We start from the raw sequence: 18,834 nt of genomic DNA, 5'->3' as shown, positions 1-18,834 counted from the left end.
GAGCATGGAAGACTGTGGTAAACTGAAGCAAGCAAAGCCCTCTTAAAGAGGACAGCCACTGCTTAGTCTGAGATAATTATCGCTGTGGGGGAATATGGGCTCTCTATCTCCAGATCTTCCCATTTTTTCAAGGGAACCAGGAATATAAATATGTGAAAACTCTTGACTTTTTAAAAAGATTTTATTTTTAAGTAATCTCTACACCCAATGGGGGGCTTGAACTCACAACCCCAAGATCAAGAGTCACATGCTCTATTGATTGAGCCAGGCAGGCACCCTTTGATTTTTCATTCTTGGCAACTAAGCCAAAATTTAAGATAATACTCTGTGGGCCAACAGCGAAAGGCTATGCCAGCAGTTCATGGCCTGTGAGCTGAAAGGGTCATGGGGCTAGCTAGCTGTGGTGTCACTGGTGAGGGGAAGATGATGTTAGTGGTCCAAAAGGGAAAACCAGAGAGAGGGAAAGAGAAGGCTAGAGAAATAGGACAAATAACAATCCTGCATCCTCAGCTCCCTGTGAACTCTGAAATGGATTGTAATGTAGGACCCAAATGCTAAGTAAAGGACTGTTTATGTGCATGTTACCTGACTGACTTAAAATAAGATCATAAGCAAGAATAGCCCCATATGGTGATATATGTCCTAAATGGTTTGTAAATGTTCATTTTTCAACAACGAATATTTGTTCGTTGTCCCTCTTTTGTTTTGCAAAAAACAGGTTACTTCAATTTTGTGTGAAACGTATAATGTATCTATGTAAATAAGAGAGCAAAGAAATTTTCTGAATACTTTTATTTTTTTGACACAAATATCTCTGTATCTCTTGGGATTTTTTTGCTGAAAAAGGAGAGCTGGTGATACATTTGTTAATGACATTTAAAAAAATGTGCTTCAGTGTATAGAGGTAATAATGTACTTTTTAGGTGTTAATAATAAATTAAGGTTATAATGGCTGCCATGTTAGAGAAAATAATGAATAGATTAGTCTTAGTAAAATATTAGTTTTGCAGAAGATAAGCTAGGGGTATCAAAACTGAAAAAATTAGCTTCAGACATTTTACTGTATACAAGTTTTTGATAAATAACATTCAATTATAGAATGTAATACCTTACCCAGCACCTGACATATTCAATAAATGTTTGTCAAATTTTACTGCTTTTTAACACAGTAATTTTCCTCAGTAATTTCTCAGATAAAATTCGATAAAAGTAAAAAATTATAATAGATTTGTTTTGGTTCCTTATAAAAGTGTATGCTTCTAGAGAAAATAGCAGCAAGAAAAAGAAAAGTGTGTGTGTATTCTAAAAAGTGATTCCGATTCAGATTATTTAAAGATGACTACTTTGACCCTATCTGTAGTTTTAGTCCCTGCTGACAATACGCTGGCAACATCCTTGGCCTCATTCTTTTTTCTCTACTTATTTTGGCTTTACAGAGATCAGGTCTCAAGTCATGGGAATCTCCCTGGCCTTTAGCTGCTGAACTTTTCTTTCCTTCTTTTGTTCTTGCCTGGCTCAGAAGGGCATGCCAGATGATGTGTATTACGTTTCCAGAGTGAAGAAAGGATCTGGCCTGTGGAATCAATAGAGAAAGCCTTGGTCTAGGTGGTTTCTTGGTTTTCAACTCACCTATTCTCAGCCAACCAAGAAGCCTCTTTATAAATGTGTTCTGATTAGCTGTTTTAGGTCCCTGTGCTTTGCGAAGCTCCTTTCTCCCACAGAGATATTATTAGGCCATAGCCAGGCTAGAAAGGCTGTGGGAAGCTTTGGAGGTAGGAGGATAGGATCCAGAAAGGATTGCAGTAAGAACAAGGGAATTTCATTTGGTGAACTCCATAGTCCAAAGGTAAGCCCTGAGTTGATTCCATTTAGGAACCAAGGGTGGACTTTCTTGTTTGGTTCTTCAGCCTTTTAAGTTTCCTCATCTGGGGCCAGGATATGTATCAGGAAAGAAATCAGCCTTGGTGTGTCCTCTCATTTCTTTCTCTTCTAAACTTCAGCTTCCAGGCATCGTACTGTAGTTTTGGGTGGACTCTTGGGCTCTTCTGGCTTTTTATCAGTTTTCTTTGATTCTTCGTTAGAGTTGCTATCATCAGCCTTCTCCTCCTTTACTACTTTGGTTTCAATCATTTCCTTCTGCTGATTCTTGTTTGTAAAAGGAAAGTTCTTCACATACCTATACGCATAATTATAAAATTAAAGTGAGAGATTTATATGTAACACATATGGCAATAGATAACACTTTGTCATAGCCCGTATTAGCACAGCACACTGGATACCTTTATTTCAGAGAGATTCGAACACATGCACACTCAAATACATTAATGCATCCCCACTTTAGTGGATTCATTTACATGAGACAGTAAGTTTGCAGGCCATACTTGAGGCTGACCTCATAACCCTCCCACCAAGAACAAAGAATTGAGAATCAAAACAAAACCTATGTTTTTCCTCTAGATGTCAGTCTGTCCCTTTTATCTCTTGATTTTCAAAGGGGTTGCACTGACCTGTTTGTAAAGGCTGGGTGACATGCGTGAGCTGAAATAGTAGGAAAGATTGGGTGGTGGGAGGAAAGGTGAGATGAGGGAGAAAATTTACAATATAAGAAGACTATCATTTCTGTTTTGACCACAACAACCTTAGAAAAACACAAGATAGGGATGTGACATAGATTATAAGGCCAACAATGTGCCAATAAACCCACCTTTTGACGTAGCAAATTGCCAGACCAGCTGCAGCTGCAAAGAAGAGGAGTGCGAGCACTAGCAGAGCCGTGGGGACACCTGGAGGAAACAGACACATGGCCTATTGGGTCCTTCGCTTATGCATTGTTTTGTGTTGTTGTTGTTCTTTTTTTTTTTTTAATTTTTAAATTTTTTATTTACATAAAATATATTATTTGTTTCAGGGGTACAGGTCCATGATTCATCAGTCTTACACAAGTTACAGTGCTCACCTTAGCACATACCCTCCCCAATGTCCATCATCTACCCACCCCATCCCTCCGCTCCAGCAACCCTCAGTTTGTTCCTGAGATTAAGGATCTCTTATGGTTTGCCTCTCTCTCTGCTTTCATTTTGTTTCATTTTTTCCCTCTTTTCCTCAATGATCCTCTGCCTTGCTTCTCAAATTCCACATAAAAATGAGATCATATAATTGTCTTTCTCTGATTGACCTATGCACTTAGCATAATACACTCTAGTTCCATTCATGTTGTTGCAAATGGCAAGATTTTACATTTTTGATGGCTGCCTAGTATTTCATTGTATATATATGCGACATCATCTTTATCCATTCATCTGTGGATGGACATCTAGGCTCTTTCCAAAGCTTGGCTACTGTGGACATTGCTGCTATAAACATTCGGGTGCATGTGCCCCTTCGGATCCCTACATTTGTATCTTTGTATCTCCTGAGTAAATACCCAGTAGTGCAATTGCTGAGTCATAGAGTAGCTCTATTTTCAACTTTTTGAGGAACTGCTACACTGTTTCCCAGAGTGGCCGCACCAGCTTGCATTTCCACCAACAGTGTAGGAGGGTTCCCCTCTCTCCACATCCTTGCCAACAACTGTCGTTTCCTGACTGGATAATTTTATCCATTCTGACTGGTGTTAGGTGATATCTCATTGTGGTTTTGATTTGTATTTCCCTGATATTGAGTGATATTGAGCACTTTTACATACGTCTGTTGGCCATTTCCATGTCTTCTTTGGAAAAATTTCTTTTCATGTCTTCTGCCCATTTTTTGATTGGATTATTTGTTCTTTGGATGTTGAATTTGTTAAGTACTTTGTAGATTTTGGACACTAGCCCTTTATCTACTATGTCATTTGCAAATATCTTCTCCTATTCTGTCGGTTGTCTTTTGGTTTTGTTCTGGGTTTTTTTTTGCTGTGCAAAAGCTTTATATCTTGATGAAGTTCCAATAGTTCATTTTTGCCCTTGCTTCCCTTGCCTTTGGTGATGTTTCTAGGAAGACATTGCTGCGGCTGAGGTCAAAGAGGTTGCTGCCTCTTCCTCAAGGATTTGAGGATTTTGATGGATTCCTGTCACACATTTAGGTCTTTCATCCATTTTGAGTCTATTTTTGTTTGTGGTATAAGGAAATGATCCAGTTTCATTCTTCTGCATGTGGTTGTCCAATTTTCCCAATACCATTTATTGAAGAGACTGTCTTTTTTCCATTGGACATTCTTTCCTGCTTTGTCAAAGATTAGTTGACCATAGAGTTGAGGGTCAATTTTTGGGCTTTCTGTTCTGTTTCATTGACCTATGTGTCTGTTTTTGTGCCAGTACCATACTGTCTTGATGATTACCACTTTGTAATAGAGCTTGAAGTCCAGGGTTATGATGCCACCAGCTTTGGTTTTGTTTTTCAACATTCCTCTGGCTATTCAGTGTCTTTTCTGGTTCTATACAAATTTTAGGATTACTTGTTCCATTTCTGTGAATAAAGTTGATGGTATTTTGATAGAGATTGCTCTAAATGTGCAGATTGCTCTAGGTAGCATAGACATTTTCACAATATCTGTTCTTCCAGTCCATAAGCATGGTATGTTTTTCCATTTCTTTGTGTTGCTCTTCTAATGATTCTTTATACAGATTCAGACAACAGATAGTGCAGGAGAAAATCCTTCTCTGTGACCACAAAGGGGCTACTTAGAATGTTGGGTCCACATTTGCTTCTTTGCTTCTTGCCTATAGAAATCCTTGGCCTTGCTTCTCATCCTCTCTATATTTTATAAATTGCAATATGACGGAGTCCATTTCCTCTCTGTGACCTTGAGATGATATGTTGGAGCTAATCAATTGTAAACCCTTCCTTTTAAATAAGACAAACTTTTAAATCATAGGCCTTTAAGGTATATATTTTTAAAAGAACTTTGATGTATTAATAGATAGTGATTTATTTTTAAAAGGCTTTGAGTTTTTAAAAGTGAAGCTATTTCATGCTATGCAGCCATCAAAAGAAATGAAATCTTGCCATTTGCAATGATGAGGATGGAAGGATATTAAGGATAGAGGGTATTATGCTGAGCGAAATAAGTCAATCAGAGAAAGACAATTATCATATGATCTCTCTGATATGAGGAATTGGAGAGGCAGGGTGAGGGGGTTGTGGAGGGTAGGGAAGGAAAAAGTGGAACAAGAAGGGATCAGGAGAGAGACAAACCATCAGAAACTCTTAATCTCAGGAAGCAAACTGAGGGTTGCTGGGGGGGATTAGGGGGGCTAGGGATAGGGTGGCTGGGTTATGGACACTGGGGAGGGTATGTGCTATGGTGAGTGGTGTGAAATGTGTAAGCCTGATGTTTCACAGACCTGTACCCCTGGGGCAAATAATACATTATATGTGAACCAAAAAAAGTGAAGCTATTTTATACTCATGATTTTCTGTTTAATCATTAATGTTTTTTAGAGCCCACAAGTTCTACGACTTTATGAAAATTGAGTTTGCGTTAAGGTCTTACTTGTATTTGGCAGGTCCTGAGTGCCTACTCTGGAGACAACATGGTTTTTATGTACTGTCTGTTATTCATAAACACACAAACACACACGATGCAATGCAAACATAGAAAGCTTTTACCTCCAAACCCAGTTGCCTCATTCTTGAATGCTGCTTTATTTTCGATATATGACTCAGTTTCTGTTGCTGTAGCTATGGTGCTAGTTTCCACAAAACCTTCTGTTACACAAATCAATTTTCTTTTCCGTTTAGTAGAAGTGGAAGCCCGAGCAGAAGTAGGAGCAAGAGTAGGTGTAGCAGAGTAAGGTACATCAGTAGCTGAAGCGGAGTATGCATTGTCACTGACAGTTTCTGTTGTGTATGTTGCCTCTTCACTATTGAATATGGGATCATTGGTGGTGATAATTTCTGGAAGGCATGAGTTAATCCAAATATCTGTTGGGGGAGGGAAAAATAAGGTAACAAGTAAGTATTAAAACAGTCTCCTAATTTTTATTCTTGACTCTAGTCTTAGTCCTCTCTAATCTTCCTCCAGTGCAGCCAGAATGATCTTACAGAAATACAGATCTAATCATATCATTTCCTTCCTTAAAATTCTTCAGTGACTGCCTCTATTACATGACCTATAACGCCCCCTGTGATCTGTCCCCTGCTGACATGGCTAGCCTTATCTGATCAGTGTGTCTTTCTTCCTACCTTCTCAGATTTTTTTCTGTTCTTTGATACTCTTTCTTTCATATCCAAGGCTTTGACCATGATGCTTTCTTTACCTGTAAGTCTTTTTGCCCCTTCTTTACTTAGCTCTTACTTATCCTTTAAGTCTAAGATTGAATGTCTCTTTATTAGGCAGATTTGATGATGAGATTGTGTCCCTAGGCATGTTTTTATATACCTCTTTCTACTTCCCTTGTCAAGGTTCGCATTGCACTGCTCTGTACTGGACTGATCTCATCAGGAAGCAGGAACCCTGCCTGTCTTAGTCATCATGGTATGCTTTCTGTGCCTAGCACAGAGTTCATGCTCAATCAATAATTAATGAATAAAGAAAGGATGGAGAAGCAACAGGATGGAAGGAGTAAATGACACCAAATATACACACATGACAATGTACACTTCAGGACAAAGATCTAAAAAAAAAAAAAAACAGATTTCTCTGCGCTCTTCAAAATAAAAAATTGTTTTAAGGAGGGGAGCAGAGGAGGGATATAGATTTGCTTTCCAATCTGTTGAATGTGATAGAGAGGAAACAACATTTTTTGAGCCTCATATCTGAGTTGATCATGACACTTCATTTAATGATTTTATTCAACTCTCATTTTATAGGAGGAGACTGAAATTTAGTGAAACTGAATAACTTGCCCAAATTCACATAGCTGGTAAATGACAGAGCCATGTAACATATTATAGTATGAGTATGCATCTATTTTAAATTCCTACTTATTTCTGGCAGTAGGTAACATCATCTGGACTGTTAGTTAAGAAGAAAAAGTTATTCCATTCATTTCTGAAAAATATAATAAATTACCAATCAAGGTCATGGATACTACTGATAAAACATTTTGACTGCACACATTCAGAATTTTGTAATTTTTTTTTTTTTACTTTGAAAACATCTGTATTCAAACACATATCATCATTGACTTTTGCCTTGAACTTTTAGTTTCATTTCTTATTTTTGAGCACATGCTAAGTTTTTCCTTCAAAAAATGAAAATTTTTAATATCAGGGGAAAGAAATACTGGATACAATAGATCACATTGGGAACTGAAAGTACAGAGACATAGAGTAAAGTTTCAGTTTCCAAGAAAGACGTATTTTGATAAAGTTGAGAGGAAATCACTGGGGATTCACAGAGGAGATGATATGGAGGGTTAATATGTTTGTTCAACAAATATTTGTTGAGCCCCAACTATGTGCCAAACACTGTTCTAAGTGCTAAGGTCATGGTACAAAGAAGACAGAGTCCTTACTTTTAAGAGGCCTATATGCTAATGGAAGGATATATTAAAAAAAAAAAAAAAAAGCCAGGATGCCTAGGTGGCTCAGTTAAGTGTCTAACTCTTGATTTCAGCTCAGGTCATGATCTCAGAGTTTTGAGATTGCTCCATGCCAGGCATGGAGCTTGCTTAGGATTCTCTCTCTCCCTTTCCTTCTGCACCATCCCTTGACCCTCTTCATCTCTCCTAAAAAGAAAAAAAAAGTCAGGAATTTTAGAGGGTGATAAATGTTAAGAAGAAATTAAAATAGGATAAAGATTAAACCAATAGGGGTGGGGAATATGCGATGGATACTTCGACTAGGATGATGAAAGTAGAGAGGTGATACTTAAGCTGAAACCTAAATGTTAAAAAGTAGTCCGTCATTGAAGATCTAGGGCAAAAGCATTCCAAGTAAAGAGAACAGGAAGTTCAAGAGTCCAAAGTTGAATGAACTCAGTGTGTTTGATGAATAAAAGACCACTATGACTGGAACACAGCAGTAGCTCCTCTAGTATGGAAGAAGGAATAGAACATTCCAGTCAAAGGAATAGCATGATGCAAGAATCCAGAAGTTTGAAAATGTAGTCATACCAAATAATGACAAGGAGTACAGTGTAGTTGGAGAGTAGGGTGTGTGTATGGTTGGGAGCATGAAAGACTGCAAGCAGGAGATGACTGGTAAGATAGGCTGGAGCCAGAGTTTTGAGATTCATAATTGCCATGTTAAAGCATTTGGAATGTATTTTGTAGGAGATGGAATTTTCAACTGGGTCCACCAATCTCCCAACTAATATATAGGAGTTCTCATACATGCTCACTTTTATGTGTAAAAGGCTTCATAATTTACATCATATTCTCAAGTAAGAAGTCACCCAAGGGCTGTGGAGCAGAGAAGTAATGTAATTATCAGTGGAGGCATGTGGAGGATGAAATGCAGTGGGGAGAGAGTACAGTCCAGGAACAAGAAAGGAGATTATTGCAATTGCAAAGAACTAGAGGAATCTAGAAGTACCTGGAATCCTAAAACTTAGATCTTAGAGATCTCCTAGGAAAGAGTGATTTTGAACTCTGGCTACACGTTGGAATCATCTGTGGAGCTTTTAAAAAACATTGATGCCCAGAACACCCAACCTGGGCCTGGTATGTTATTGATGTATAGTCATCATCATGGAAGGAGCTATGCGGAAGTAGTATGACTCAAGGTTTAAAGCCTGGCTCTTTCCCTTATTGACTATGACCGTAGCAAAATACATGCTAAGCATCAGTTATTTCTCCTGGGAAATATAAATGATACATTTGTGTCATTTCACTGAGGATTAATGAGATAATAAATGTGTGGGGCTTAGCATAATGTATGGGCATGATAGATAGGCTCTATCTAAGAATTTGTTTTCTTTGCCTCTCTGTTTATTAAATGTAGCCCAGAGAGCCACAGTGTGAGGGAGCAATAGCAGTCTGATCCTGTGATCCCTACTGGGTTGAGGGCACACCTAGAAGTGTTAGGACCTAGCTCTCCTTCCCCTTCAAACTATGAATATAATTTCTTTAAAATATGCCAAGTACTCTGACATTAAACACAGAGTGTGGTTGGACTCCAAGAGGAAAGATAGGAGTAAGGGGTATGGGAAGGCTTCTTGAAGAGGCTGGCATTTGAAAATTGAGTAGAGTAGCAGTTAGCTAAGTGGGGAGGAAGATAGGCATTGTGGCAGAGGAACAGCATGAAACAGATGGTGCATGCCGAACTGTCAAGGCACTTCGGTCTGGTCTCCCAAAGCTTACAAAGAGAGCAATTAAAAAAGACAATTAGGATAAGGTGTTCGGGTCAGGTTTAGGGTTATTTTAATCCTCAGACCTCACAAGATAGCTATAAAAAAAAAGGTTACAAAAACAAAGAAACATAGGGTAAGTTTAGGAGTAGAGTTTGGATAAGGGTTAGGTTAACTCTGACCCTCACAAAGATGGCAAACAGAAGCAGGTGAGCCCAATTTATTTGGAAATGATAATATAACCACATAGATTTGTGAATTTTTCTAGTCACATTTGCACATAGTTGTTTGCTTGTTTTTGCACATAGTTTTTTCGACAATACGCTGTTAGAGGGCTATCTTCTGGGGATTGAAAGAAATGCAAAGAAATATCAAATTTCATTCAATAGGTTCATTATTCCTAATAATATTTGTTTTATAATTTTGAAACTATTATAGGACAAGAAAGTATATTACTGTTATTTATTAGCAACTAAGATCTTCTGTGTAAGAGAAAAAAGATGCAGGTGTAAAACAAACTAGGAAAAATTTGAATTGTTAAATTTGAGTTGGAAATATCAATACAAATTCATGATTTTAGATATATGTATGTATGTGTAAATATATGGATAGCTATTCACTAAAATTACTGAGAAGCAATGAAAACTCCTTTGGTAATGTGAATTACTTGAATTCAGATCTTGGTTTCTACTTAACATTTTCCATTACAAATAACCTGGGCTTCTTGGAGAAATAAATGGCTGATTCCACCAGGGGCAGAGAAAGTACAAAGTAAGTCTGGGACATGCTATTATTATGTTAGAAAGAAATTGCTCCAATACTAATGGAATAAAGGGCACAAAGGTCAACTGGGGGGCTCCTACTCATCAAATTTGAGACAATTTGAGCATCAGAAAGAATAGAAGGATAATAATTATAAAGTTGATAACATGTTGAACACACAAAATAAGTAAAATGTCATGTGTCCATAGTAGTATAAGGAGGAGGGAAGTGTGTGTGTGTGTGTGTGTGTGTGTGTGTCAGAAAGAGAGAGAGAGAGAGAGAGAGAGAGAAATTCTTCTTTATCAAAGAATGCTGGCTAACAAATGCAGAAGGAAGATTTAGAAAGTCACTATCTTGTGGTCCTACATATAATAACTGATTCCAGGAATAATTACCAATGGCTGCTTAAACTACTAGGTACAAGATGGTTGGGGTCAGAATATTTGCATGGTGCCAAAATATCACAGTGTAGATTACCTACTCATTGCAAGGGGGAAAAGCATATCTTTATGAGTTCATATAGAAAGGTCTAGCATCTTATTGAAATGATCAAAGTTAGCACATTAGTAATGGGACACACTGGTATTAAGTGACTTTTGTTGAGAAGTGATCTAAAGTACACAGTATCATCTATGAAGTCTTTTTAAAAAAATTATTATCAGTTAGCTACTATATAGTACATGGAGTCACAGGAAGAGTACTTGGATTTGAGTGTTTCCTCATGGTTTCATTTAACTTGTACTTCCATCCCCTATATTTCCTGTATAATTGAAGTTAGATCTGGAGGCTTGATTCAACTCTTGTTCAGTATTTTTGGCAAAAAGACTAGTACATCATTACTTTATGATGTACTAGTCTTTTTGCCAAAAATACTGAACAAGAGTTGAATCAAGCCTCCAGATCTAACTTCAATTATACAGGAAATATAGGGGATGGAAGTACAAGTTAAATGAAACCATGAGGAAACACTCAAATCCAAGTACTCTTCCTGTGACTCCATTTTGTGACGTCCAGAGGACTGGGTATCATATCATCACACTGACAGGTAGGAGGAAGGCAAGAAAGTTAAAACCCCAGGTCATTTGTCAGGCATGAGCTGGCTATGAGTGATACAGGCATGTGAACCACCAATTCCCCAGTCAGAAGTGGTGGGCAGAAGAGGCAGAGAAGAGGATAATGGTGAAGCAAATGTTGGAAGAAGCTTTATGTTCCAGTCTTGACCCTGCCACCAACTGAACCAGCCAGATCTCCAGTCTGAGCTATCATTTCATACATGAAATGAGGAAAGTGGACAAAGTATCTTTGGAGTCCCTTTCTAGATCAAAGCCTCCTGATTCAGAGAACCTGCTTGGACCCTTTGTTGCCTTTGTGCAACATAATTTTGCTAGTGCACATAAGATCTCTTGGATCTTAGAGTATGACTTTGGAATCTATCCTTGTATGTGACCACTTAGCTGTCTGATCTTTAGAAGGTCAGATTTATGAGTAGGTGTGAAGGGTAATAAATCAGCAGATGTTCTTATGATAAACTGAGAACAAGTATTTAGTGAAGGAAAAACTTTCTGAGATGTTCCTTAGGTAGAGCACTTGGGTTAAAATGGTTGTGGTTTCCAAGCAAGGTTAAAAGAACAACTGTGTGACCAAGAGCAAACCAATTCTATTTTCTAGCTTTAACTCCTTCCTTCATAAAATGATCTTAATCCTTGAAGATGTCAGGTGTACCATCTGAATTTCTTCTCTAAAAAAAAGAAGGTTAAAAGAAAGAGCATGGTTTGAGAGTTAGATCTCTGTTAAAATCTTCGTAGTAGTGAGAACTTAGACAGATGTACTTATGTCCTCTGAGCTTAATTTCCCCCTCTACAAAATGGGGGTCACAAAGTGTACTCTAGAGAAAGATTGTCAAGTTTCAGTGTGATAACTCAGTACATTGCTTTGTCTAGAGTGGGTATTTCCTTACCTTATAAGATGGAGGGGCGTGGGTAATGGAGCCTCCTGAAATACCCTCTCCCTATATTGCCATTTAGTAATACTTTCCCTAACTTTTTCCTCTGAGGGGCACATGGCCACCTCTAGGTTGGTCACCGAGGCATTCTTGGGAGTATTAAATGACCATCACCATGATTTCTTCAGTGCTGTCCAGGGTTACTCTTCTTAAGACGGATCATAGAGCTAGAGAAAACATTCAGAGGCTGTAGATTTGACTTACCAGATGAGTTGTAACAGTAGGCCAAAAACTTTTTGCTGACTGAATTTCTCCAAATCAGGACACCTGTCCCATTCTTCCCACACTTGGGGTTTGGCAGGATCCGAGGGATGACCAAGAACTTATCTGCAACCCATCCATAGCTATAAGAAAATACACATTATTTGAATGGATACATTTATTTCTATTGCTCAAGAACACAGTGCTCAAAGAGCTCCAGCAGTGTTTATGAATCTAGTTGTTTCTCACCTGCAAGTCTCAAAGCCAAACCTCCATGCTGCTTCAACCTGGTCTTTACTGGCCAAAGTTAGTCCCATCAGCCTACAGGCCTCCTGGGCTTCTGCAAAATTCAGCTGCTGGGCTGCCCTTTTGTTCACAAGGGTGACCCCCATAATTCTGCATGGCCCTGAGGTGGAAAGCTCTGCAAAGGAATCACAGAAACCCTTAATTTGCTGCTGTCCTTGTTCCCAGCCTTTAGGCTCTTCTTCCTAGTAGAGCATTATTGTCTTGATACAGCAATGAAGCCCTTGTGGCTGAGACTGAAGTTCAGAAATAATGGAACATAAGCCAGGCATTTCCCACAAGGTAAATACTTCTGGGTTAGCTGGGTGCTTGCTCTTGTCCAAGCTATACCTCTCATCAGATTGGAGTCTATCATGCCCCACTGCATAGTTGCCTTGTTCCTTATGTGGAGGCTTTGGCTACCAGTTCCTGGGGTTAGTTTTAGGTGATGCAGTTGTGGCAAACCATTTTGGAGTCTATAAAAAAAAAAAAGGTCTGAGACTTTGAGAAAGATAGAATTCGGGGCTCTGGTTAATAGAATAATTAACAATACTCCAAACCAATGTGGCTTGGGAATACCACTATTTCTGAGATGGGCTGAAAAATGTTGCACTTGGTATAACAGAATGTGAGCCTTCTCAGTTCCAGGTCTTCTCTGACCATTGGGGGGCAGGCTTACTCTGAAGTTCCTGGAGGAACTGGGCAGTAAACCTTGCATGGTGAGGAACCTAAATAAAGAAAGTTGAGTTTTAGAGTTAGACTTGTATTTAAATCTGGCCTATGTCAGAGCCTTGCTGACTCTGTGATCTTAGGCTAGTTACTTCATCTCTTTGAGCCTCAGTTTCCTTATTTATAAAATTGAGAAAGTAACTATCTATTTTATAGGGTAATGAGAGTTGAAAGAGTTCATTCAAATAAAAATGTTTAGCATAGTGCCTGCTGCATAGTAGATGCTCAGCAAATCATAAATACATCATTATATTCTCTTCAAAGCTTTTTGGTTTTAGTCAGCTTATGATTGATCTCCCTGGGGAAGCTGAAGCAGTTGAACAGATATGTTGTAAATATATTTTACTCAAAGTTAATGAATCCAAGAAATCTTTTGATCCCCTTTCTTGATTCTGGGATTTATAGACCTGTATAAAATTGCAAAGTTGTATCACATTCAGGTACATTATTCCTATCGGGCTTTATCCACAAGAGGCCGTAAGAGGACGTTACAATCTTCTAAGTTGTTGCTTGTACACAGATCTGTGCATTGGTAGCCCAGTTAAATGATTTGACCACTTTCTAGGTTAGTATTTAAAATTTCTTCTTGCAAATGTTAAAGGAACATTTCTAAGTCTTCCACTGACCTTGCAATGCTCAGACCAGGAGGCTGGAAGAGGGGATATGTATACTATGTATAATAATTACAGATGGCTTTATTTGCTTCCAGACCTTGCTCTCACCAAAAGAGACACTAGAGTGCCAATACCCCATATTAGTGTTTGTGACAAAACAGCCACTTATGACTATGCACTAACACGAATACCTATACCAATACTGGTATTAATACTAATGCTAGTATTAATTCTAACATCTATCATCTGTTTATGTTGCTCTGTGCCAAACCCTGTGTCCTTTAATAGAAAGTGGAAGCTCAGGAAGATTAAGTAACTTTCCCAAGTCCAAGGATATACACCAAAGACATAGGACAGATTGGGAGCACAAACCCAATTATGACTGACCCTAAAACTGCAGTTCTTAACTAGGACACTATTCTGTTTCCTGCTGTATTATAGGGGAGATGAACACACACCCACACCCACACCTACACACTATACAACTAGAACTGGACTCTCCAAACACACATTTTCCCTAGAATTTGGCTTATTTAGTCCATGAGCTTTTTGAGTCATGCTCAAATCCCATGGCTGCAAAGAAGGTTTATTAATTACACTATCAAGTGGTCTTGCTACTTTTTCATCAAAACTTATTTTTACCTTAAAGTTATCATTTAGAGTAATGATAGACCTATTCTGGGCAATAGACCTAGCCTTGATTATTTTGTCTGTTATTAATTGGCTCTGGGACTTTGGGCAAGGTAGTGTTCTCATCTATAAAATGGAGATGGTCATATCTTCTTCAGAGAATTTTTGTCAGAATAGATACTTGTACCTAGCAGGGTCTCCATCATAGGTAGTCAACAAATAGTGGTCATTTTTATGCTTTCCTATTTCATTTAAAGACAAAAAGAAGGAGCTGGAATCCAAGAGCTACTCCACTAATCTCTTCCTTAAGATATAAAAAAATATATATTTTATTTATTTGACAGAGAGATAGAGAGAGAGCACAAGTAGGCAGAGTGGCAGGCAGAGGGAGAGGGAGAAGCAGGCTCTCTGCTGAGCAGGGAGCCTAATGTGGGGCTTGATCCCGGAACCATGGAATCATGACCTGAGCCAAAGGCAACTGCTTAACTGACTGAGCCACCCAGGCACCCCTCCTTAAAATTTTATTTTTCCCTTAAAATTTTTTTAGGAAACAGCAGGCATAATAGAAATACCCTATGCTTAGGATCGGACAGGGCTGAATTCAAACCCAAGCTTTATTATTTACCATCTATATGGCATTAGGCAAGTCACTTGGCTTTACTTGAGCCTGTTTCTTCATCTATAAAAGTCTTCTTAGAAGATTAAGTGAAATTTTATATATTACATATATAAAAATTATATGTAATATAAAATAGTTTAATTTCCTTAGGAAATTTTTGCCATCATCAAAGATGGTCTAAAGAATGCGATGGTTTGGGGAGGGTATGTGCTATGGTGAGGGCTGTGAAATGTGTAAACCTGATGATTCACAGACCTGTACCCCTGGGGCAAGTAATACATTATAAGTTAATAAAAATAATTTTAAAAAAGAATGCAATGGAATCATTTCATAGAACAATTTTGAGTTCTACTTAATCTTAAAGTTTGAGTAATGGCAGCATTGTGGGAAAAAGTGAATAATATCTCCAGAGGAATTTCAAAGAGGACAAAACTAACTTGAAAATAACAGTTCTGGTATTTGAAAACAATCAATTATATAGCTGTAACCTCTCATAAAATTAAATACAGCAATAAATGAAGCAACTCAGGATATCTGATTCCAAAATATTTTATATCACAGAGCATCTTCCAGCATAGGAACACATGATTTTCCTTTTAAAGTGCTCAAATTTTCATTTACCTAGGGCTGTAATTGAGTGATTTGTGGTTACAATTTTTTTGCCTACATTGCACATGAGGTTACTGGTTGAGCATTTCAAAAGCCCAGAAACCACTTGAAGTCATTCCTTTGGTAGGGAGCTAATGACCAATTTTCAAACCTACATTTTCACAGGTTTTTTTTTTTCCAGTTAATTGGCTATTTATTTCATATTAAAAATATATATGCAGTATAGTAAAATTGTAATTAAAATAATTGTTCTGGGCAATTATTGCTGACACTTCCAAAAATATAAAATAGGTCAGTATTTAGCACAAGTTGGCCATTTTCCCCAAGCTTAAAATTTATTATAATCATGGTTTGTTTCTGCAGTGAAACACTTTTAAAAACAAATGATCTTTCCTCAATGTTTTGATTCAAGATATTCCCATTAAAAAAAGATTCCATAACCAAAAATGAAAGTCAAGATAACATAAAGGTAAATGTAAATCCTTTTGGTGAAGCCAACAATATGATGAAAACATTTCTGGCAGAGCAATCCTACCAGCTAGATCTTCTGTTGACATTGAGGATAACCCCTACTCCCAGCATTCCACACTTAAGAATTTGGTAGGCTTAGGACAATTTGCAAGATCTTGCCTTGCCTCAGGTTGCAAATCTGGTAAGAAACGTACCTTCTATACGGAGAGATGTGACCAGGAGCCTTGTGGTCCAGATGGAGGCGAGAAGCAACACCAGGCTGAAGCATTTGGCCATTATGCCAACCCTTTCTGAGCCAGAGAAACACCCTGGATGGTTAGTGGCTGTAATGGAAGCAGACAACCACCAGTCTGGATGGAGACTTCTGGAAATATGTTGGAGCCCCACTGTTCCACTTCATAACTGAGACATCCGGATTTCCCTGCTTTCAAGCTTCTGACTTGGTCACTGGGGGAAATGAGTGACGTCCCTTAAATGCCCAGGCTGTACTTTGTGGATTGCTTTCTGGAAAATTTAGCTAATGCTGACTCAGAAAACAGACAAATGAGGAAGGCAGATAGCACAGCATGAACTGCTGGAGGTTTCCCCAATTCCCATATTCCCTGCCACCTCCCACTTCCCTCACCAACTCATTCTCACACAATTCATTGTTATTACCTGTGGAGCCTATTCATTTATGTACTCCTAGGAGTGTCCATCTCTAAAGGAGATTGAGCATGGGTTGTGTTTCCTTTCTTCCCACAGTCAGTGATTTTTTTTTTTTTCTCCTCCAGCTGCTTATCTTTGTGATCTGGGGAGGAATGATGCCAAGGCTCATGAAAGCAAATGCCCATTTAAATACTGAGTGCAGGGTGTTTATGCCTCCCTTTTCTTTTATGCACTTGAAATTTCTACACCACTCTCACTGATTCTTTCTTCAAAAAATAAGACATACAGTTCATATTTAGAAAACACAGCTGGGGGACAATTCATGAAATTTTAGTCATTTTTCATTTTACAAAAGGGTTTTTGACTTTATAATAGTAATCACCACAGGGGTCCTTTATATGATAACTTTCTCCTTAAAAATTCTCTTGTGTTCTGATAGACCAAAATTCAGTTTAGATTTCCCCTTTCTTCTTTGATGAGTGTGAGGTTTATCTGTACTATATATGAGCAGACTGCACTCTCTTTCCCAGCTGGATATCCAGTGGTTTGTCTGCTATGGTAATTTTGGAATTCTGGCTTGTGAATAATGCTTTGAACAATGGATTATGAGTTTTCTCCAAAATGAAAGTCGTTTATAGGAATAGTATATGCACAACAATTCCTTTTCTGTACAAGTGGTATCAGTCATAAAATTAGATATCTGTACAGAAAATACTCATAATGAAAGAAGAAATTTGCTCTGTACCTAGGTAACTTGCAAGAGACCAGGGGACAACTCTTAAGTATCTCTACTATTTAAATATCTGTAGACCTCATTACTTGGGTGAGCACAACCTGCAGGCTACAGGTACCTCAGAAACGTATGTGATTTATCACCATGGAACCAGGTAGACAAGAAGGCAGGAATCATGTCTTATCATTTACCTTAAAGCCTAACACCATGCATGAAAGAAAGTTAGCCTTCAAGCATTTGCTAAAGCATTTCTAAAAGAAAGAAGAAAGGAAGACAGGAAGGGAAAAATGAAACATGGAAGGCAAGGACCCAAATTCTGGAAACAAATTTCTAGAAGAGGAATTATTAGATAAAGGGAGTCTGCATGATGGTGCTGGTGCTTAATATTGAGTTTCTGGAAGAGGAAAGAATCTTATTTCATCTGTTTAAATTTTCCAATTCTTCTTGCTTGTTTTGGTAGGTTATTTTTTGGATATCCATATTGAAAGAAGTTAAGCCACCATTGGAATGTGACTGAGAATGCTTGACAGGAATTGTTGCCTCTGTGTTAAATGTGAATATTCTCAATCTTCAGTTGTAGGCCTCTCACTCCAGTCAAGTTTCTGAAGAGTTAGTCGCCAGGAGCTAAAAGCTAAACTGGAGAGCTATACAGAAAATATTGCCAGCTAATTTCTCTTCACTGTTTTGAGAAACAGTGTTTAAGATATGGAAAACAAGACAAAACAAAACAAAACCCAGCAGCACTATCCACTTCTGAAATGACAGCTTATGCTTAATGTCCATTGAAGAGGGCATGTGGTGTAATGGGCACTGGGTATTACATAAGACTGATGTATCACTGACCTCTACCTCTGAAACTAATAGTATGCCATGCTAATTAATTGAATTTAAATTTAGAAAAAGAAAAAGTAAAGTAGCGATCTGCCCTAAAATAAATAAATAAATAAAATGATAGATCATGGTATAATCAAGGAGAATCAACAATTAAAGAAAAAATTTGTAGAATTAGAAGGGAAATTTGAAAAGTTATAACAGCAATCAAGTTGTAAAGGAGAGTAGGAAACAGAATATCCAGACCCATTTTCTTTTTTAATCTGTTTTTAAAATTCCACTATAATATACAGTGTTATATTAGTTTTAGATACACAATATAGCGATTCAACACTTCCATGCATTACTTAATGCTCATCATGATAAATGTACCTCTTAATCTTCATTATGTATTTCACCCATTCTCTACCCACCTTTCCTGTAATAACCATCAGTTTGTTCTCTATATTTAAGAGTCTGGTTTTTTAAAAATCTTTTTTTGTTGTTGTT

At 37.9% G+C, this 18,834-nt stretch overlaps 1 protein-coding gene across 2 annotated transcripts; it reads right to left on the bottom strand.

Annotated features, from left to right (window-relative positions):
- Positions 1 to 777: 777 nt before the first annotated feature.
- LYVE1 (lymphatic vessel endothelial hyaluronan receptor 1) lies at positions 778 to 16,928 on the bottom strand. 2 transcript variants are annotated; one of them, XM_004751981.3, is made up of 7 exons: positions 16,791 to 16,928; positions 16,328 to 16,456; positions 12,429 to 12,600; positions 12,183 to 12,322; positions 5,590 to 5,904; positions 2,705 to 2,783; positions 778 to 2,176 (listed from the first exon to the last, which is right to left on the bottom strand). In XM_004751981.3, the coding sequence occupies exons 2-7, from the start codon at positions 16,407 to 16,409 to the stop codon at positions 1,990 to 1,992; spliced, it is 975 nt and encodes a 324-aa protein (XP_004752038.1). In that variant the 5' UTR covers positions 16,410 to 16,456; positions 16,791 to 16,928; the 3' UTR covers positions 778 to 1,989. The 2 variants fall into 2 exon arrangements, with proteins under 2 accessions (XP_004752038.1, XP_044921771.1); XM_045065836.1 differs by lacking the exon at positions 16,791 to 16,928 and having other exon boundaries at positions 16,328 to 16,753.
- Positions 16,929 to 18,834: the final 1,906 nt, after the last annotated feature.

The sequence above is a fragment of the Mustela putorius genome, unplaced genomic scaffold (assembly GCF_011764305.1).
Source record: "Mustela putorius furo isolate JIRA1106 unplaced genomic scaffold, ASM1176430v1.1 tig00003859_pilon_pilon_pilon, whole genome shotgun sequence".
Lineage (NCBI taxonomy): Eukaryota > Metazoa > Chordata > Mammalia > Carnivora > Mustelidae > Mustela > Mustela putorius.
The sequence above is the reverse complement of the archived record's forward strand: the minus strand, read 5'-3'. Positions and strand labels throughout refer to the sequence as shown.